The 19578-nt window shown below is 38.8% G+C and overlaps 1 protein-coding gene across 2 annotated transcripts; it reads right to left on the bottom strand.

The window, feature by feature from the left end:
- Nucleotides 1–1227: 1227 nt before the first annotated feature.
- On the bottom strand, nucleotides 1228–11033 carry LOC100760650 (protein NipSnap homolog 3A). Of its 2 annotated transcripts, XM_027403599.1 has the most exons (6): nucleotides 10974–11033; nucleotides 8662–8872; nucleotides 6413–6571; nucleotides 3111–3260; nucleotides 1396–1482; nucleotides 1228–1304 (listed from the first exon to the last, which is right to left on the bottom strand). In XM_027403599.1, the coding sequence occupies exons 1-6, from the start codon at nucleotides 11031–11033 to the stop codon at nucleotides 1228–1230; spliced, it is 744 nt and encodes a 247-aa protein (XP_027259400.1). The 2 variants fall into 2 exon arrangements, with proteins under 2 accessions (XP_027259400.1, XP_027259401.1); XM_027403600.1 differs by lacking the exon at nucleotides 3111–3260.
- Nucleotides 11034–19578: the final 8545 nt, after the last annotated feature.

Below are 19578 nucleotides of genomic sequence, written 5' to 3' on the forward strand. Positions count from 1 at the left end.
GGCAGGACTGGTGCAGAAATGTCAGCAGACTCTGGGTTTCTTGGTCCTCAGGGGCGGAGTCTACCTGCTTGCACAGGAGTTCCCAGAGTGGGCAGGCAGAAGTTGGGCCTAAGTAAGGGATCAAAGCAGCTCACCTCTGCACTCTCTGCATTCTGCACTGCCTGGGGGTGGAGTAGCCCAGTGATCTCAGCAGAGGCAGGGTCCCTGGGTCTTCAGGGATCGATTTAGTCTGCCTGCACACCCTGGGGCAGGATTTCCAAGAGTGGACAGTCAGAAGTTGGGCCCAAGGCAGGGGCTGAAGTAGCTCACCTCTGCACTCTGTAGGGGCTGGAATATCTCAGTGATCTCAGCAGTCAGGGTCCCTGCATCCTCAGGGACCAATTCCTTTCATCTGCAGACCCCGGGGTGGGATTTCCCAGAGTGACGGTATCTTTTTAATTACCGCAAATGTTTTCATGTCTATAATGACCTCATTTAAATAAAGATATCTCAAGCATTTTGTTAGATAAGATAAAAAATGAAATAAATATTAAATTAATTATAAATAACATTTTAGGATATAAACTGGAGTCATCAAAACTTTTAGTATGCTCATCTGTTATTTTCTAAGTGAGTGAATGTCAATACAGACAACATAGATGATTATACAGTTTTTCATATGAGAGAAGTTTAATATTTTCATGAACCCCATTTTCTGTTATCAAATAATCTATAGGAGCAAAACACCTCAGGTAAAAAAGACAAGATTAAAAAGTTTCACATATTTATTAATAATTTAAAAATCCGGTCATAAGCTTGGGAATGTGATCTTATTTGAACAAAGGCTTGTCCTCCCGAAGAGCTATTCTGAAACAAATGGAAAACAAAGGTCTTGATATAGTGATCAAGTGTCTTTGTTAGAAAGCATCTGAATTAAGTAAACATTAGTAAAATTAATAGTAAGGCACTTCAGCTTATAAACAAAAGAGTCTTCAAAGATTTTACTGGGACTAAATAACATTATTTTTGAATTAATTATTTTTAATGTATGATGGATAATGAAGTGGCATGGAGAAAATGAATTCTATTTCCCATGTGGAGGTGGGTTTAATAAGAGACCTAGATGAGCTTAAAAAATAAAAGGGCAGAGTTAACTTACCACTTCCTTTGAATAAAGAGTAGGGATAATTTTCTTGAGAGAACTGAAGCACCATCTGCTGACATGTTACTGAAACAGTTGGTAGGAAACTATTTCAATGGTGAAAACGGCTCAGGAATTAGGAGCATGTTCTGCTGAATATCGAGGTAGTTGACACTTTCCCGAACTGGAAAGAGATTACATGAGACATATAAAGTTATAAGCTGAACCAAATGTGTTTTAAAAATAATTCATGCCCACCAGTTTACACAGCTCACCAGTAGACACGACCCTGGAGTCGTCATGAGACCGATGTCTCCCAGCTGCGCGAACGTCTGCATTCTCCATCCACCAGAGAACATGAACTGCAAAAGTGAATCAAAAAAGGCATTTACATACAAATACAGAGATGTTAAAAATAAGATAAAAGTGTGATACTAAATATTTCAGTAATAACATTTCAGAAGAGTCAGAAGAAAATTATAGATTAACTAATTGGATTGGATTTATAGATGAAGAAATGAAGTAGGCTTGAAAAGGGATGGACAGTAAGATTGCTAAAGGAACTCAAGACCCAGACTGTATGACTTTCTACTTTATTTTATTTTATTTTATTTTATTTTTGCATCTCATATTGGCAGCTGAACTTGGTAATGAATGTTTAAGGGTCACCTTGGTGGTACTGGTTTTGAAAGCATACAGTGGTCATGGAGAGCAGCTGAGACTTGGCACTGTGTACCATGAGTTCTGGAGACCCTGAAGAAAGTCCAGGGAAGGTCACTGGTGAGAATTCAGCCTCAGTTGTAGCAAAGGCTGCAGCATCTTTGAGTTGTCAGGATAGTGGGATGACTGCTGAGGTCAGTGGCAGCTGTAGAGCAGAGCAGGCTGTGTGTCCTGAGGTTGGCAAAACTAGAAGAGTGGGGCATCCATGACTCTCTGAAGCCCAGATGATCGACTCATGAATAGGTTCCAAATGTCAGGCACTAAACTTTTTATGCTGTTGAATTCTGGGTTTGCTTTGAACTTAGTACTGTGCTCTGGTTCTTTCATCTTGGAATCCGATTTTACAAGGGCCCGCATTTAAGAGACTTTGGATATTTTAAAGAGATTAAACTTTTAAAGATGGTATGACTTTTAAAGTTGTACTCAGTTTTATACTGTGATAATATTAACATGAAATCTTGGGGACAAACAAGAAACGAAAGCTTATGATTTAATCATGATGTGTTTGTACGTCAAGACAACAATGGGTCAATTGTGTTAGGCTTCTGTTACCTTGACACAAAGCTTGAGACATCTGAGAAAGAGAGCCTCAGTTGAGAAAATGTGCTGCATCAGATAGACTGAGGCAAGCCTGTGGAGCATTTTCTTGATTAATGATTGGTGTGGAAAAGACCAGCCTACTGGGGATGGTGTCACTGCTGGCCTGGGAATATATACCTGGGTCATAGAAAAAAGCAGGGAGAGCAATCCAGTAAACAACATTCTTCCCTGGCTCTTGCTTCAGTTCCTGCCCTGACTTTTTTTCATGGTGGACTATTAACTGGGAGTGTAAGCTTAAATAAACCCTTCTCTCCTCAAGTTGGTTTTGGTCATGGTATTTTACCACAGCAATAGATACCTAATCAGGACAGGGGATATAGTTTAGTGATGGAACACTTGTCTAGCATGCATAAGGTCCTAGGTTCAATCCCTAGTACTTATAATAATATATTTAAAGGAATAAAAAGATTATAAAAGAGATACACTATTTCTTGAGGTTCTTATGGTTGTTAAGAGTTGCTTATTTTATGTTTCAGAAAACAGAAGTTTAGCATTTCAAAATTTTGGTAGGCGTTAAATTCTAAATAAGAAAGAGACAACTTATCAATTCTTTAAAATGATAAAAGTATAAGGACTTGTCAATAATATATGAACTTTAACCAAAGGATCCTAACACATTAATAGGTCACTGATATACCACAGAAATTTTTAAAGAAATGGACATCTGTACCTCTGTTGAGTGTTCCATATTCTGTATGGAACACACCAATCAGTGTAGCATAGTCTTGATTCTCATGGGCATTTACTGCTCTTTCAAATGCATCACCCCATAGAGCTGGGCCACCAGGTTTCATAAGAAAAGTAACAAGTTCATAGACTCCTAGAACATGGAAAAAATAATTTAAATAATGGCAGTCAAGGAATTTCTAATCATGTTCATATTCACTTTGTTTCACAGAAGCCTGGTCTACATGTACATACTTGAAGAATTGTGTATATACACATTTATACAAATGCAGTAATTATATTTGCATTATTTCCTTAATTTTATGCTTAGAAATCTCTTGTCTGTGTTTAAACTTATTTATGCTATTCAACTTAATTCTGCAGATGACAAAAAGTGGGGGTCAGTGAGGGGTGGAGAGAGAGTTATGTAGTGAGGAGCGTGTACTGTTCTTGCAGAGTGCTACAGACCACACAATTATGCAGTGAGAGCGCAGCTGGTAAATCCTGTGGCTAACCCATCAGGATCATTTTCCAATGAAGGAGGCCCACACACAGGGCGGTGGGTGGGAGTATTTGCTTCATTAATAATGACTGTCCTTACTGTACATTCCCTGTGAAACCATGGTGGGATTCATCTAAAAAAACAAAACAAAAACTCCAGTAGTGTATTAATCAATTACTGGGCACATTTGCCCCTATGCACTGGTATATTGGATGACTTTCCCTAGTAATGCGTGATTCTGGCAAGAAAGTAATCACACTCAACCCTTACTTTCTCAAACAAGTCCTTGTATAAATTTAGAAGTCTGCTCCCCTCTCCCCGAACCCCAACCCCCAACAGCTATCTTCCTTGGCAGACAGTTGTACAGTATTAGTGTCCAGGCAAAGAGACCTCAATTGAGACATTCACAGATACCCAAGGACAAGAATTACAGCATATCTGAAGTTGTTGAGACACAGGTCTCAGAGAGACAGAGAACAAGAATGTTCTGGATTCACTCTGCCAGCAGATAGGGAAATGATGTCCCAAGCTAACCTCACATTAACCTTAAAGCAACTTCTTAAAGATCATTCTTGCCTTGCTCATGATTTTCACTGATTGTATTCTTTATCTTATTTACCTAGTCACATTTAAGAGAATAACAAAGCACCTGTATTTCCCTAATGACTTACTTTCTCCCTGCTTTAATCAACCTCCTTTCCCTTTAATTTCTTGGAAGCTTAAACCACACCCACCTTGAGCCATAGAGAAAGGCTGACAGTTACTGCTTTGTGAAAACCTTTTTTGTTTGTTTGTTTGTTTTTTCAAGATAGGGTTTCTCTGTGTAGCTTTGGAGCCTATTCTGGCACTCGCTCTGGAGACCAGGCTGGCCTCGAACTCACAGAGATCCACCTGCCTCTGCCTCCCCAGTGCTGGGATTAAATTCATGTTCCACCAACGCCTGGCTGTGAAAAACTTTTATCTGTTTCTATGACCCTGAAAAACTCTAGCCTTGCACCTGGCTAGAGCCAGAGAAATGCTGATTGTAAATGTGTAGTAGCTGGAAAACTTGCAGCACGGCCAAATGAGAGATGAACAAGAGTGGTTTGAAGAGAGGAGACTAGAGACTTAGGAGATGGAGGACGAAGCTGGAAGAAAGAACAGAAATGTAAAAGGATAAGAATGTAGAGAAGTTAGTAAGGAGGGAAATAAACAGAAGAAGAGAGACAGAAAATTAGAGTTAAGAAATTGTAGGCATCAGAAGAATTAGAATAGAGAACAGTAAAAAGAACAATCAAGAGCACATATATAGAATGGGCACGTGGAAGATGATTCTTTTCTATAGCCTGCAGACTTAGATCTTACAGTTATTGTGGCGGTTTTTCTTTTTCTGGACGCTGAACCAAAGGTTTTGAGGCAAAGGACCTTAAGAGTTTTTGAGAGCAGAGGACCAGGGTTCAGTTGCCAGCACCCATGTCAGGGAGCTCACAGCTGCCTTTTAACTAGCTCCAGTTTATCTCACACTTCCAGTTTTCACAGCAGGTATCTGCATCTGCATGCTGGCACGCAAACACACACACACACACACACACACACACACACACACACACACACACACAGAGAGAGAGAGAGGAGAGAGAGAGAGAGAGAGAGAGAGAGAGAGAGAGAGAGAATAAATTAAAATAGTTAAAAAGAACTAGAAACTATATGTAAATTATCTGAAATATTTTAGTGTAAAAACTTGCTGCTAAAGTAGATATTGAGAAATTAGTAGAGTAAGTTATTTCGAATGGCCTAAGTGTATACTTTTAGAAAGAACTTAAAATAATTTTTCATGGATTTGGAGAGGTGGTTCAGTGATAGAGCACTTGCCATTAATGTATAAAATCCTTGTTTAACAACAAAATAAAATAAATATTTTCTTCAATGCCTGTTTTTATTCTCCAACTTCCACCATTTTTTCTTTGTATATTTTGCCACTGTAAGTTTTCATATCCAATAGGAAGAGAAATCTAATAATGTAACAGAAGTGATATTTATATTTTCCTATTATGGAAAAAAAACAAACTTATAGATTTAATTTTGTTGTTCTTAACTATTTTAACTATGAATTTGAAATACATTTTATTTCTGCATAGAAGTATAGAATCAGCAGAGGCAAAGAACTAGGTTGCAAGTAGATCTAATGGAGAAGACAACTATTTTATTAGATAGTGCTAAGAGCTGATAGGAGGCCTAAATGGGCAGGATCCAAATAAGGCTTTTCAGGTTTCTCTGTAGTGTCATCTAAAACATACTACAAAGTTGAGAACAACAAAGAAAAATAAAATTTGAATTAGTTTATGCTTTTCTAATCTGACTTCTGGTTAAGAGTAGACTGAGGTAATAGTCTCTTTAAATACACAAGAAGTGAAATCAGCAAGAAGACCAAGAATTATTTTCAAACTGAAAGTAAGAAAGAGGATGACAAAATTTATCATATTAATAGAGCTTGGGAATTCCATTTAATCTATTCCCCCAAATGATCCATTTTCTAGGAAAAACATAGATCGTGATTTTAAATTGTGTGTAATTTATAAATATATTTAGTATAATAAACATACATTAGAACTTAACATCTGGCCTGGTGGTGGTGGCAAAAGCGCTCTGGAGGCAAAGGCAGGTGGAATCTGTAAATTCAAGGTCAGATTGGGCTACAGATTGAGTTATAGGACAGCCAAGGCTATACAGAGAAACCCTATTTTGAAAAACAAGCAATCAAAAAAGGAACCTAATGTGTGTAACATTTTAGTCATGAAAACTCACAGAAACTAAGAGAGACACACCTTTCTTGGGAGGCTTTCCTATTTTGCACCATGGTACCAAATAGACAATTTCAGTCTCTTGCTTATCAATGGAAGTCAAATTTGGAATGAAGAATTGTTCTTGCCATTCTTTATTATTGGCCAAGGCTTTGTAAACTGCAGTTCGATGAGCAAAATTATCTATGGTAGAAAGGAATGAAGAAAAGTTGGTAAAATTTGGTTTAAAACTATCTGTACTTCTTTGTATCACACCTAAATCATTAATCACTCATTTGGAGCACACAGGAACACTGTATTGTGGATCTGGGAACAGGTATGTGAAAAACTGTCACGCCTGCCATCAAATTGCTCCTGGTCTTCAGGGTAAAAGAAATGGTAACAACATTGTGATCTCATTGAATGGGCTTCATAGGTCCTGCCTCTTCAAGGTAGCTGTGTACAGGAGTTAGTCACTGCATGTCTCTCAGCTTTGTTTCTGAGCCTGCAATATGTAAATAATATAACACCAATCTCCAGGTTTGTGGTGAGGATTAAATGATAAAGAGGGCTTACAATAGGGTTTAACACTTACACTCGGACTACTCTTACTATTCAATTGAGGCATTCAACTGACAGTGTCAGCTGAAAGACAAATTTCACTTCAGTATTGATGGTAGGTAGTCAAGATGTCTCTTGAATAAATTTTAACAAGTGAGATTTGAATATACTTGGCATTGTTTCCTTTGCACAAATAACTTCCAAAGCAATAGTGCTGATTCTCATACAATTGTCACCCATTGTTTCTCCCCAGCACCCACATTCTGCTCTTTCAGTTACTGAAACAGATGACATGCGACATGCTGAACAGTGTATGGGCAAAGTACTATATTTATTGTAAAGGCCTCCTTAGACTACGGTACAATATTTCTGTAGTTTATGCTATGGATAGGAATAACACCTGCCTAAAGTGAGGTAAACTAGAACTTTATTACTTTCCCCAATGGGCCATGCTTAACATGAACCATTGTGTGAAGCATAAGTTGTATTAACAGTGTTTGCTGTCCTTCAAAACCAAACCAAGCCAAACCAAAGAAGAATACCCATGCCACCCACAGAATCTTTTCTCATTAAAGATTTTTTTGAACATTAATTGAACATAGACGACCTAACACTAAATGCAATTTATTAGTAACTTTGCTGAACATGCTCAAATCCTGGTGTAGGCTATTTTAAGATTAGACCTTTAAAAAGTTAGCAAGCATTCTGAGTAATTTTGTAATGTTCTCTCTTTTCAAGGTAGTGGCGTGGGCAGCTGCAGTATGAAAACTCTCAGTAATGCATTTCCCTTAACTTATTAAAATAATATGGCAGCAGATTCATTAAAACTCTGGGATGTAGAGATGAACTGATAGGGTTGAGGGAAATTCAAAAGCTGACTGTCAACCTCCATTTACTCAAAATCCTGAATGTGTAATCTGCTTCCACTGAGATAGTGACATCCAGGTCTAGCATCAGATACCTATTTCATTCTGTGATCTTAACCTCTTGGACTTGTGTAAACAGGTTTAAATTTTGCTTTAAAAAGTTTCTCCAATAAATCACTATTTTTTTTTTTTTTTGAGAATCGGAGAACTCATAATTTCCCAGCTATGTGAGACTTTGGGAAAAGTTTATTAAAGGTGGACCAAGAAGAGTGGTCATTGAATTTATGTTTTGGTTCTGCATTGCTTTAAAAATTTCTCCTAAATCTGTAACTATACTAATGTATATCAATTTAAGAATCCTGCCTAACACAAAAAATAAAAGACCCAGAGACTGATATCAGGGTTCAAGATTCAAACTGAAGATCAGAGAAGCAAAGCAGCTGGTCACTAGCTCTTACCTCCACCTCAGCTCAGACCAAAGGGGCAATCCTCAGACTGCTCCTATTTCACTGCTCCTCAGATTCACTCAGACTGCCATGCTCTCCTCAGTGTGGCTAGACTAAATCTTCATGAGACCCTTTGCTTTTCATACCCCCCCCCTACTGCTGGGATTAAAGGCATGAGATCCTAAGTGTTGAGATCACCTTTGTGTGAGCTGTTTCTTTTAGGATTGGATCAATTTTTTGTAGTTAGTGTAGCCTTGAACTAAGAGATCCCTCTACTTTTTAATCCCTAGTTTCTATAGCTGGCTTTGCATCCCGAACCCTCAGGCAAGCTTTATTAAATCATAAATAATATGTCACATCCTCCTGTAGCATCTACCAGGTTAAAAATCTATACTGAACATTTGAGCCGGGCAATTCATACCATACTTCCAAATATGGAATACTCTGTCTGTTCTGCCTCCAAAGTCTACACTCCAATATCCAACCAATTCAGAGTGAGCTGTCCGGAGGTGAACACGTTTCTTAAAATTGTGCAGGAACTCTTTCATCTTTGAGGGTTTAAGATAATAAGTACAAAACTCATAGAATATTCCTTCAGTTTGTCGGGGGCCAGTTGTAAAAGATGAGCACACCTGAGGAAAGATAAATCAAATCTCATTATGGGGGAGGACAGAATTTTACCTTCCAACCAAATCTGGGTCTGGTGACAGGGGACACAATAGTTGAGTCACAATCCCTGTTGCCATTTTTTCTTGTCAACTCTCTATAGATGTATTTTAGTAGATTTTGAAGACAACTACAGTTAAGCATGTGGAGTCTCCTTAAGCCACCTTGTCATGGTGGCTTAGCCACCCCAAGCTAAGGCAATGCTGTCTTAGAGATGCTCCAGGGATAGAGAACCACAGGGAGGATTCAGATACTTTTGTTTTCCCCATATGCTTTTAATCTATAGTGTGTGTCACTTACAGCTACATATCTGAAAGAGCTCTGAGGATTGTATATCTTTGGGCATACACAATGAACATGTTTACTAAAAGAAAACATTTTAAAAGGAGAAATTACATTCGGTAGAAATAGAACTGGAGTGTAGACAATCCATTAGGGTGCTATCAATTTCCAAATGCATTACAAAAATTGGATAATCCACCAGTTGTTCTCAATCTCCCTAATGCTGCAGCCCCTAATACAGTTTGTCATGTTGTGGTGACCCCAACCATCAAATTATTTCCCTTGCTTCTTCATAACTGCAATTTTGCTACTGTTATGAATCATAATATATAAATATCTGATATGAGAACCCAAAGGGGTTGAGCCACTGGTTGACAACCACAGTAATGGACCATGAATGCTAAAACAACAAAAATGCCAGAATTGCCTGGATCACTATTGGTTTCTAATGAGAAACACAAAGCGAAGATGAGCTTTAATGCATTTAGTTGTACCAGTGTGGTAAAAATGCCTCTCAGGTATATATCTTTTTAAAAACAATCATATTTACTACGTAAGTTTCTACTTCTTGTTCTGAGAGCACTTTTCTCTAGGAAATACTTTGTCAGAAATTATCCTGTATATGTCTGTACATATGCACATATATGTATACACACATTGTATGATGTGCTGTAAAAACCCATCTTATTTTCAAGTTGGGCTATCATGCACCCATTTCATGAAGCTAATAATACCAAAACAACAACAAAAAACCTGTTGAAACAGATCAGATGACTATAAAAGTATGGAAAAATTATGGATAGAAAAAGCAATTGTTTTCCTCTTGATACATTTTTGCTTAAAAAACACTTAGCTTAACATAATTTTCTCCCTTTAGTTCATTCCATTCACACCTACTCTGAAATGTATTCTTGCTGTGGAAATCAGTAAACTTCCTATAAAAATCTGCAGCTGACTCTGCATTTGATGGACTTTTGTGTCTCTATGTTTTTAACTAAAATCTACAAATGGGATTATTGGAACTGCTTATTATCTATAGTTTTAAAGTGAATAAAACATCAGAAAGCGAGTTAATGGCATTCACAATACTTTATAGGTTGATTCAACGAGTGAGTGTGCATTTAGAGAATGAAATAATTGTCAAAGGCACAAACTTTTATTATTATTATTTCCAGGACATAAGATAAAGGAGGAAGCCTACAGAGAGGTGTGTGAGTGACTATTTAGAAACGATTTTCAAGATTTCTGTTGCAGAGTCAGAATTACGCTGGGAGAAATCATATGCTTCATTACCTGCAACTTAGATTTGTTCTTGGCCAGCACTGACTGTTTAAAGAGAATGTTGGCTAAAACAATAAATAAATAAATAAATAAATAAATAAAAACTATGTTCCGGGAAAAAGTGTAAGGAAATAATTGGTGACGTTGCATGTGCATCTCTGGGTGAGCAGTTACACACGTCTCTTCTTCAAGGTTTACCTGGTTCTAGACTGCCTTAACATGACTCTCTCTGTCTGGGTTAAGTCAAAGTCCGAACCGGAAAGAACTGGATTCATTCCCAGGATAAGCTGATGCTCAGTAGCTAGGGATGCATGGTGGCTCCCTTAGGTCCACATCTCATCGCATCTTAGTGGAGTCTCCCGAGGCTCCAGTCACACCCTAATTGCTGGGCGCTGTTGGGCCACGACTCGCAGGTGCCAGGTAACCCGAGTAGCGCCAAACCTCACCAAGAGTTCCTGCTCCACACACAGCTCCGCCCACATCCCTGCAGGCTGCGTCCCCTACCTGAGTCGCCAGTGCCCGTGGGGCCAGCGCCTTCTTCAGGCAGCTTCGAAGTGCCAGCATGGCTAGGCCTGGAGCAGGAAGGGCAGCCAGGTGCAGGGACTAGCGCTCGTAGCCTGCTTGGTGCACCCTCTCGATTTTGCTGGCTGGGCAGGGCTTGGCGGCGCGGCTCTGCCCCTCTGTGAGTGGGCAGAGGCCCAGACTTTGTGATCCTGGTTCAGCACCTACCCTTTGTTTGGCTTTTGTTCTAGAAAATTCGGGCCCTGACGTCAGAGGTGATGTTGCAATCAGCAGAACCCTGAGCTCAGTGCAATTCTACACCCTGGGCCACCACTTTAAGACCCCTAGGATACTAACACTCCAAAATGTAGGGCTTGATATGGATGTACCTGGGACCTGGGGCCTTCACCTTTATCTCAGAATACTCAGCATCCCTGTTGACTCCTGGCATGGCCTGGGAGGCTACGAATAAAGATGGGTTAATTTTCCTGGTGTCCAGAACAATGGGGTGGGGTCACAGGCCTGAAGTGAGACCCTCACAGTTCATATGCAGAGGGATCAAAAGCAAATTGCTCTATGCTACTTAAAAGAGCTGACCTCTTACATGTGCCTTGTTCGATCGTTGGTGTCCAGATTAACTTCATCTAACATGTTATAGCTGTTTTTTTTCCCCTATGGTTATGTCTCTGTTATGTATACTCTGGTGTTTTGTAGTTTTCAATTTACAGATAATGTTCATTTAGTAGAAAGATGAGAATTTAGATCACTTTATAACCCTTGCCTTCTGATGTCTCCAGCGTTTAAAATGATCAACATATTAATTTACATTATAATTATGAGTCTTCTTCATAATAGTTATTGTGTACATGTAAGTAACATTCCTTATATCGTTAGAGACTGGAAAGCATTATAGGCTTATCAGGTATGGTTTTATTGGGGTGCCTTGTGGAAGGGGTTTTGCTTAGATGAGGAAGGTTTTTAAAAAATTAATAATTCTGCAAGAATTTAGCCTTTTTTTCTGAAGACATTATTTCCTAAACCAGCAAATTTAAGGGAAGTATCATTTGTGTAAAGACAGCATCTACTTGATTAAAATCTGTCAGATTGTTTTTTTCAGCCCTGAGTTAACAGTTCATTTACTTATTCAATTAATGCTTATCAAATTTCTTTTATGCTGCAGGCAGTTTCCTAGAAACTATAGAAATGGAAAAAAGAAGGTAGTGCTTTTCCCATTGGAGTCTACAATTTGTATAATCCATGTCCAAAGAGAAAATAGTGTCAGTTTCATGTAGCTGAGGCAAGCATCTGTGGATTTAACCAGAGAAAGGAGAATATTGGGGGGAAATGATCTGTTCTGGATATGTACAGACGTTTTCTCTTGCATTGACCATACAATAGAGTATAACAAGTTTGAGATGATTTAAAGACACAGGCAGTTGAGTGTATGTTATATGCAAATGCTGTAGAAGGGACTTGAGCTTATATGGATTTTGATATCTTTTTCATTGGGTCCTGGATCCAGTGTGTGCTGTTCGTGAGAGAATTAGTAAACAGCATGAATGAACACAATACAGTATAACACAAAAAATTAAAAGTGGTGGAGGAAGATATTGAAGTGTGTGTGTGTGTGTGTGTGTGTGTGTGTGTGTGTGTGTGTGTGTATCCATTTATTTATTTGGTATTGAAAAAACGATCAGTACTAGTAAACTTAGCTTGTTGTGGTCATGGGACAGTTTTCTTCCCTAGGGAATGTCAGTAAGTAATGTAAATGATCTAAAGGAGGAGGGGAAGCAAGCTTGTCCTCTTTATTTCCTCCCTATGCCTGCTGGATGGAATGTGGCTAGAGTGGCTTGAGTACATTGTTGGGTTAGCAGGCATGGTTTGACCATGGTGGAATGAAAGTGAAGTGGCCCAGGTTTCTGAGCCTGGGGCAAACTATACTATCCTGCCTTACCCTCTCACAGGGGCTTCTTTTACACGAGAAATCATCTAATTTCAGCCACCACCTGTAGGGGATAGTTTCCCTGTGCCACAACCGATTCCCAAATAACTAACATGGAGACTCAATATTAATTACAAATGCTCAGCTGATAGCTCAGGCTTGTTACTAGCTAACTCTTACACTTAAATTAACCCATATTATTTATGCTTTGCCACATGACTTGGCACCTTTTCTCACTATGGCATGTCTATCTTGCTCTCTCTGTGTCTGTTGGTGACTCTCTGACTCTGCCCCTCTTCACCCCAGTATCCTCAGTTTGATTGTCACCCCCCACCACTAACTTTATCCTGCCTTGCTCTAGGCCAATCAGCTTCTTTATTAACCAATGAGACTAATACATATTCACAGTGTACAGAAAGATTTTTCCACAGCAACTGCCAGTTGGCTTAATCTTAGTAGAAGATTCTTTTTCTTGCATTAATTGATATGTTTCTCTTTATTCCTGACCCAAATCTCTAGGCAATATAACCATAGGCAAGTTCTTAGGAATTGGACTTTCTAGGTCTACCCAAGCTGAAGCACTTGCAGGGCCCAGTGTCCTTATTCTGGAAGCCTACATAAGAACTGTCACAGAGAAGGTATGGTTTGCCATCACTCCCACCAGCTGCTGCCATTGGCGGCTGCCAGACAGGCAGAAATAAAAGCAGCTCACTTTCCTTGCCTATCCATGATTCTATCTGGCAGAGCAAGAGATGACCTCTGTCAGCTGATTGGTAACAGCTCCACCAGGGCCTTTCTGTAGGGCATTTCTAGTCATTCTTAGTATAACAAGAACCCTTGATAAATCTTATGAGCACACTGATCTCTGATGTTTCTAAATGTTTAACATTCACAGAGTTGCAAGGGAAACAAGTGATAAAGAATTGAATTTAAATAAAGAACTGAACTTAAATGATGGAAATATAAAAGTAATATTTCAAAAAGAAATAGACATTAGACACAGAATAGCAAATTTTAATGGTGGATGCAAGAGAATTTTAATGACAAGGATAAGGGGAATTATAATAATTTGTAACAAATATAATTAGAACATAACATTTATAATCTATTGTCTAGAATTCTGTAAGTCCTGATACTGTGTAACATGATAAATAAAAGACCCAGAGACTGATATTTTGGTTCAGGCTTCAAGCTGAAGATCAGAAAAGCAAAGCAGCTAAGCCACTAGCTCTTACTCTACCTCAGGCTTCATGAAAGGGCTGAACCATGAGCTCTTTACCAAGCCTCAGACTGCTGCCTCTCCTCTTCGTGGCTGGGGAAAATCCAGAGACAATTTCAGAATGCAGTCTGAGATAGGGGCTCCTGTCTTTCTAGGGCTGGGATTAAAGGCATGTGATCCCAGGAGCTGAGATCATCATTGTGTGAGCTCTTTCTCATTAGAACTGGATCAATTTCGAGTAGTTCACTCTGGCTTTGAACTAACAGGATCTGTCTACCTACATCTCCCAAGTGGTGGGATTAAATGTGTGTACCTCCACTCCCTGATCTCTATGGCTTGTGGCTGACTTTGCTTTCTCAGTCAAGTTTTAATAAATCATATACAATATGCCACTACAATACTGTTTATTGCCTCCTGCCTTAGTTAGGATTTTTATTGTTGTGAAGAGACACCATGACCATGGCAACTTTTTTTTTTTTTTTGAGGCAGGGTTTCTTTGTGTGACAGCCCTTCTGGAACTCACTCTGTAGACCAGACTGGCCTTGAACTCATAGAGATCTGCCTGCCTTTACCTTCCAAGTGCTGGGATAAAAGGCATGAGCCATCACTGCCCCGTCATGGCAACTCTTATAAGAAAACATTTAATTAGGGTGACTCACAGTTTGAGGTTCAGTTCATTATCATTATGATGGAGAGCATAGTGACATCTAGGCAGACATGGTACTGGCTACATCATGACGAGAAAGCAGCAGGACATTGACTAAGACACTAGGCAGTATCTTGAGCATAGGGAACCTCAAAGCCCACCCCTACAGTGACACACTTGCTCCAACAAGGCCATACCCAGTTCAACAAAGCCACATCTCCTAATAGTGCCACTCCCTATAAGGTTATGGGAGCCAATTATATTCAAACTACCATAGATAACTTTATCACAAAAGGAAATGCTTAATTTTAGCTAACAACTGGCTACAATTAAGATAGACTTTTGAGCCATCCAAATCACCAGACCCTTTGGTTGGCATCAGTATGTTTCTTTGGGATGTGCCCTGGAGGTCACAAACCACTGCTCAAGAGCTCTTATGCCGGAGTGGAGTTGATGGCTCATAAGTTATATGCATATCTTTACTAAATAGAACCAAAATGCCTTATAAATTTATACTCTTTATAGCAGCATATGAGGGCTTTCAGACTTCTCTTTATTATCTTCTTTGTGGTCTGATGTAAACGCCTCATATAACAAATAGTTACAGGGTGATAAAAATTGTGGCAGGCTAAGAGAAAATCGATTTAATGTTATTACTACTTGATTGTGTCAAACTTGTGAAACTGTGCAGAAGGAACCAAGCACGGTTTCTCCGGTGCAACCTTTGCAGGTAGGAGGACAGTTACATGTTAGATGCTTGTCTCCTGGATGTGCATCTCTGTAGTTACCTCCCTGGGTAAGCACTTTTGTGCAGCTGTGTGCTATATTCTGTAGCCACTAGATGGAGGCATAAACCAACTTTTGCACAGTGTGTGTGTGTGTGTGTGTGTGTGTGTGATTTTAACTGTAGGTATTTAGAATGATTTAGCTTTCAGGGTACTTTTGTTTTGTCTTGGATTTGTTTTGTGTTTATGTGTTTGGTAATGGATTATTTCATAGAGAACAGGTGAATTATAATATTTATGGGTTGCATTATTACTACTATCAACAATATTAAGAATTAAAAGTATTATCAATAAAAGCAAGAATTAAAAATGAAAAACAACTTTCTTGCCACTTTATTAAAAAGAGCATTAATCATGTCACTAAACATTTGTTAAGAAATTGTGTGTATTATGTTGGGCATTGCTTTAGGGAGAGATAAAGAATTTAAAATGCTCTAAGGGAATTAGAGAAACTAACTCCTTTATTTCTTGTGCTTATTAATATATATTGGTGTTTATATATTAACTTGCTGCTTTCTTATCAGAGTATGTAGCAGAAAAATTGTGAGAAGCTCAATATTTAACTATAGCAAGAACTTATTTAATGATTGTATTGATAAAATAAGTTTGAATGTCATGCCATTTGTAGCTATCTTAAAGGAGTTAGATGTCCTTAGGGTTTACATAGGAAGATAGATTTGGTACCTGTTAAACTACTTCTCTGGAAGGCAGGAGAAATGTTACATAGTATTTATGGGTGTTTTTTTTTAATCATTTAATGTGGCTTTTTTCTTTCCTTGTCACTAGTTTGGACACCTTTCAGCTTTATGCACTCATCTGCATCCTGACATTTTTCATGAATAACAAGTGCACATTCATTGCTCAGTGCTCCAGTATTCCAGATACCTACTAGCTGGACTTTCAAACCTAATTTTACTTGAATCTCACCAATTTTGATGATTTGTTGTGTTGTGTTTATTGTCAATATTGTGTTGAAGATTCAAATATTAGCACAAGAACTGGCAGGCTGAGTTCAAACAAGAGGGCCGTATTATCCTCTCCCTTGTTAGATGTTTCAGCATACTGCCTAAGATATTTACAAAGATTCTAGGACCTAAGTTCAGATGCCCTTCTGTGACTTGTGAAAGTGTGCAAAGAGTTTATGGGAAATCTGAACTCTTTGCCTTAAGACTTCCTCTCAGAAACATGTCACATTAGCTCTTCAAGATAGATTGACGGTGCTGTAGGACACAGGCTTCCTTTGGCCAGGTCTTCACTCAGTACTGAGCTTCAGTCTTTTGCACCTCTTCCTTGGCAGCATTTGCCATGCTTAGCTGCATCCTGGTGTGCACCCTACTGCTGAGTTTTCATTAGTTGTCTTGCCACAGTTGGGATGCCTGGATCACAGGAGGAGATCATGTTGACTTCCTGGGTAGAACTGTGCTTAGCAGTCAACAGAACAGAAATGACTTCTGGCCTCACATTTTCTTTTTAATTGTGATAAAGAAAAAGAGTGCCCAGATGTCCCGTAGAATGGACAGAGGAGCTCCCAGAATGCTTGCCCACTTGAGCTCCTGAAATAGACACTTGTTGCAATGGAGAAAAACTGGCTCTCAGTTTGAGCAGTACTGTATTGGAAGAATAAAATGATTTGAGATAATTTGAGCAACAAGCTCAGATTGGATATGGAATTGATCACATGGTCCAGGCCAAGGAAGCAGGTAGGCGAGGTTCATATCTTCACTCTCCCTCCTCTTCCCCATAACCAACCTCCAATTCTCATCCCAGCTCTGTAGCAGACCATCTGTTAGTTCTTCCCACGCTCTGCCCTAATTCCCAGAGCACTAAGCAAATCATAATAGAGCAACATGCTTTCCTCCCTCCTGTGGACCCCTTAGTACCCTCTTCCTGTGCTAGTCCCATCTCCATTCTTAATATTCAGATACCAATACCTGGGAACACATTTTACCAGGAACCCCCAGTGAACACATTTATCAGGAGCATAAAGGATTTCATACCAGGCAACACACAGCTACCACTCTATCCCATTGCAGGGAATAACAGAGAGGGCAACAGAAAGCAAAGACCAAAACACCCATCCCCCAAAAGGCAAGATCATATGTCAGTACCTAGAGTTACAATCTTTCCAAACCAAGATGCCTAGATGCAAGCATAAAAACACAATGACAGTCAGGACAATGTGTCTGTATGAGAGCCCAGTAACCCTGCCACAGTAGGCCCAGAATGTTGCAGCATAGCGGAAGCACTAGACAACAATGATTAAAGCAGTCTCTATGAATAGGATAGAGGTTCTTAAAGGAGGAATAAAAGAAAAACCCTTAGAGAAATCAATGAGAGCACAGGCCAACAGTGGAAGGAAACGAATAAAACAGTTCATAACTGGAAAGCAGAAATAGAATCAATAGAGAAATCCCAAACCAAGGGAAATCTGGAAGTGAAAAATTTAAGAACTTGAACAGGAACCTCAGAGACAAGCTTCACCAACAGAATATAAGAGTTGGACAAAAGAATCTCAGGCACTGAAGACACAATAGAATAAATGAGTATCTAAGTCAAAGAACATGTGAAAGCTTAAAATCCTGTCAAACCTGTCCTCAACCCCTTAGACAATCTGAGACATGGTGAAAAGACCAAATCTAGAATAATAGGAATAGAGGAGGGAGAAGAAACCCTGGTGAAGGTACAGAAAACATTTTCATCAAATTCATAGAAGAAAATTTCCCAAACCTAACGAAGGAAATGGGAACAAATACAAACAAAGCCATGTATTATGCAAATGACGAGAGGGTGAGAGACCTTGAAACACACTTCCTGAAAGTGATGTCTCCATGAAATTCCTCCTCTCAGGTTTAAGGGAACCCCATGGAATAGGAAGGAGAACGAGTATAAGAGCCAGGGAGGATGGAGGGCACCAACAAAACAAAGTCCTCTAAATCAACAGGATTGAATCCACCTATGAACTGACAAGACTGAGGTAGCATGCACAGGACATGCATGGGCCTGCACCAGTTAGAATTCTAGAGCTGAGAGGAGAAGTAGACAGCTTTTCTCACCCTTATCCCAGAATCAATCAATTGATAACCACTTACAAAAGAAAGTTAAGTTTTCTCCAAGGGAGTCTCACTGGAAAAACAAACTACTGTTAAGGACAGGCTATATGCCCAGCAGTAGATGGCCAACACAAAATGAACTCAATGGCATCTTAAGAAGTTCCTTGTCTCATAATGTAGTGTCAGGACTCTTCCATCTATCTATCTATCTATCTATCTATCTATCTATCTATCTATCTATCTATCTATCTATCTATCTCCTCTCTCTTTTTACCTCATAAGTCCTTTGTGTATATATTATGTCTTCCAGTTTAGTGTTTTTATGGAATTCTTGAGTGTGCAAATGAGTGGGCCTCTATTTTCTGTGCCTTCTCTAGGGCTCTTTTCTTTCTCTTCATACACTAATATATGTTTCAAAAGTATAGTTGAAAATTCAGTCAAAACACATAAGATCTCAAAAGAATGAATAACTGATATTTACTACTACATGAAAATCAGGGCGTTGTGCAAAGCATTGTCATGATCTTATAATTACACAGATGTAGGAAATATTTAATTTACATTGGGTGCATAAAAGTTGCCTATAAAGACAACCTATGCAAATTATTAGTAAATAATAAATAGAAAATAAAGCACATCTACAAATTTCACTGTCTTCAGGATCTTGATTTTGCAGTGAAAGGATGCCAGTCTCTGGTTGACAGAGCATCATTTTGCCTATGGTCTTCTTTTGAAAGCACTTGTTCTTTTACTATTCATCACTCTTGGGATGCTGGATTTAATATTATCATTTGTGCTTGTGTGTTTTTATAATCAGCTTCACTGTCAACATTAAAAGACTGGAAGTAGGAAAAAATCTTTGTCAAATTCTTCCAATGGCATGGGTCTGGAAACAAATGGGCTTCATTTTCCAAATTATTTTCTTTATTTATAAAGGCAATTCATTGTTTTAAAAATATAAATCTT

The sequence above is a fragment of the Cricetulus griseus genome, chromosome 2 (assembly GCF_003668045.3).
Source record: "Cricetulus griseus strain 17A/GY chromosome 2, alternate assembly CriGri-PICRH-1.0, whole genome shotgun sequence".
In the NCBI taxonomy this organism is placed as follows: Eukaryota; Metazoa; Chordata; class Mammalia; order Rodentia; family Cricetidae; genus Cricetulus; species Cricetulus griseus.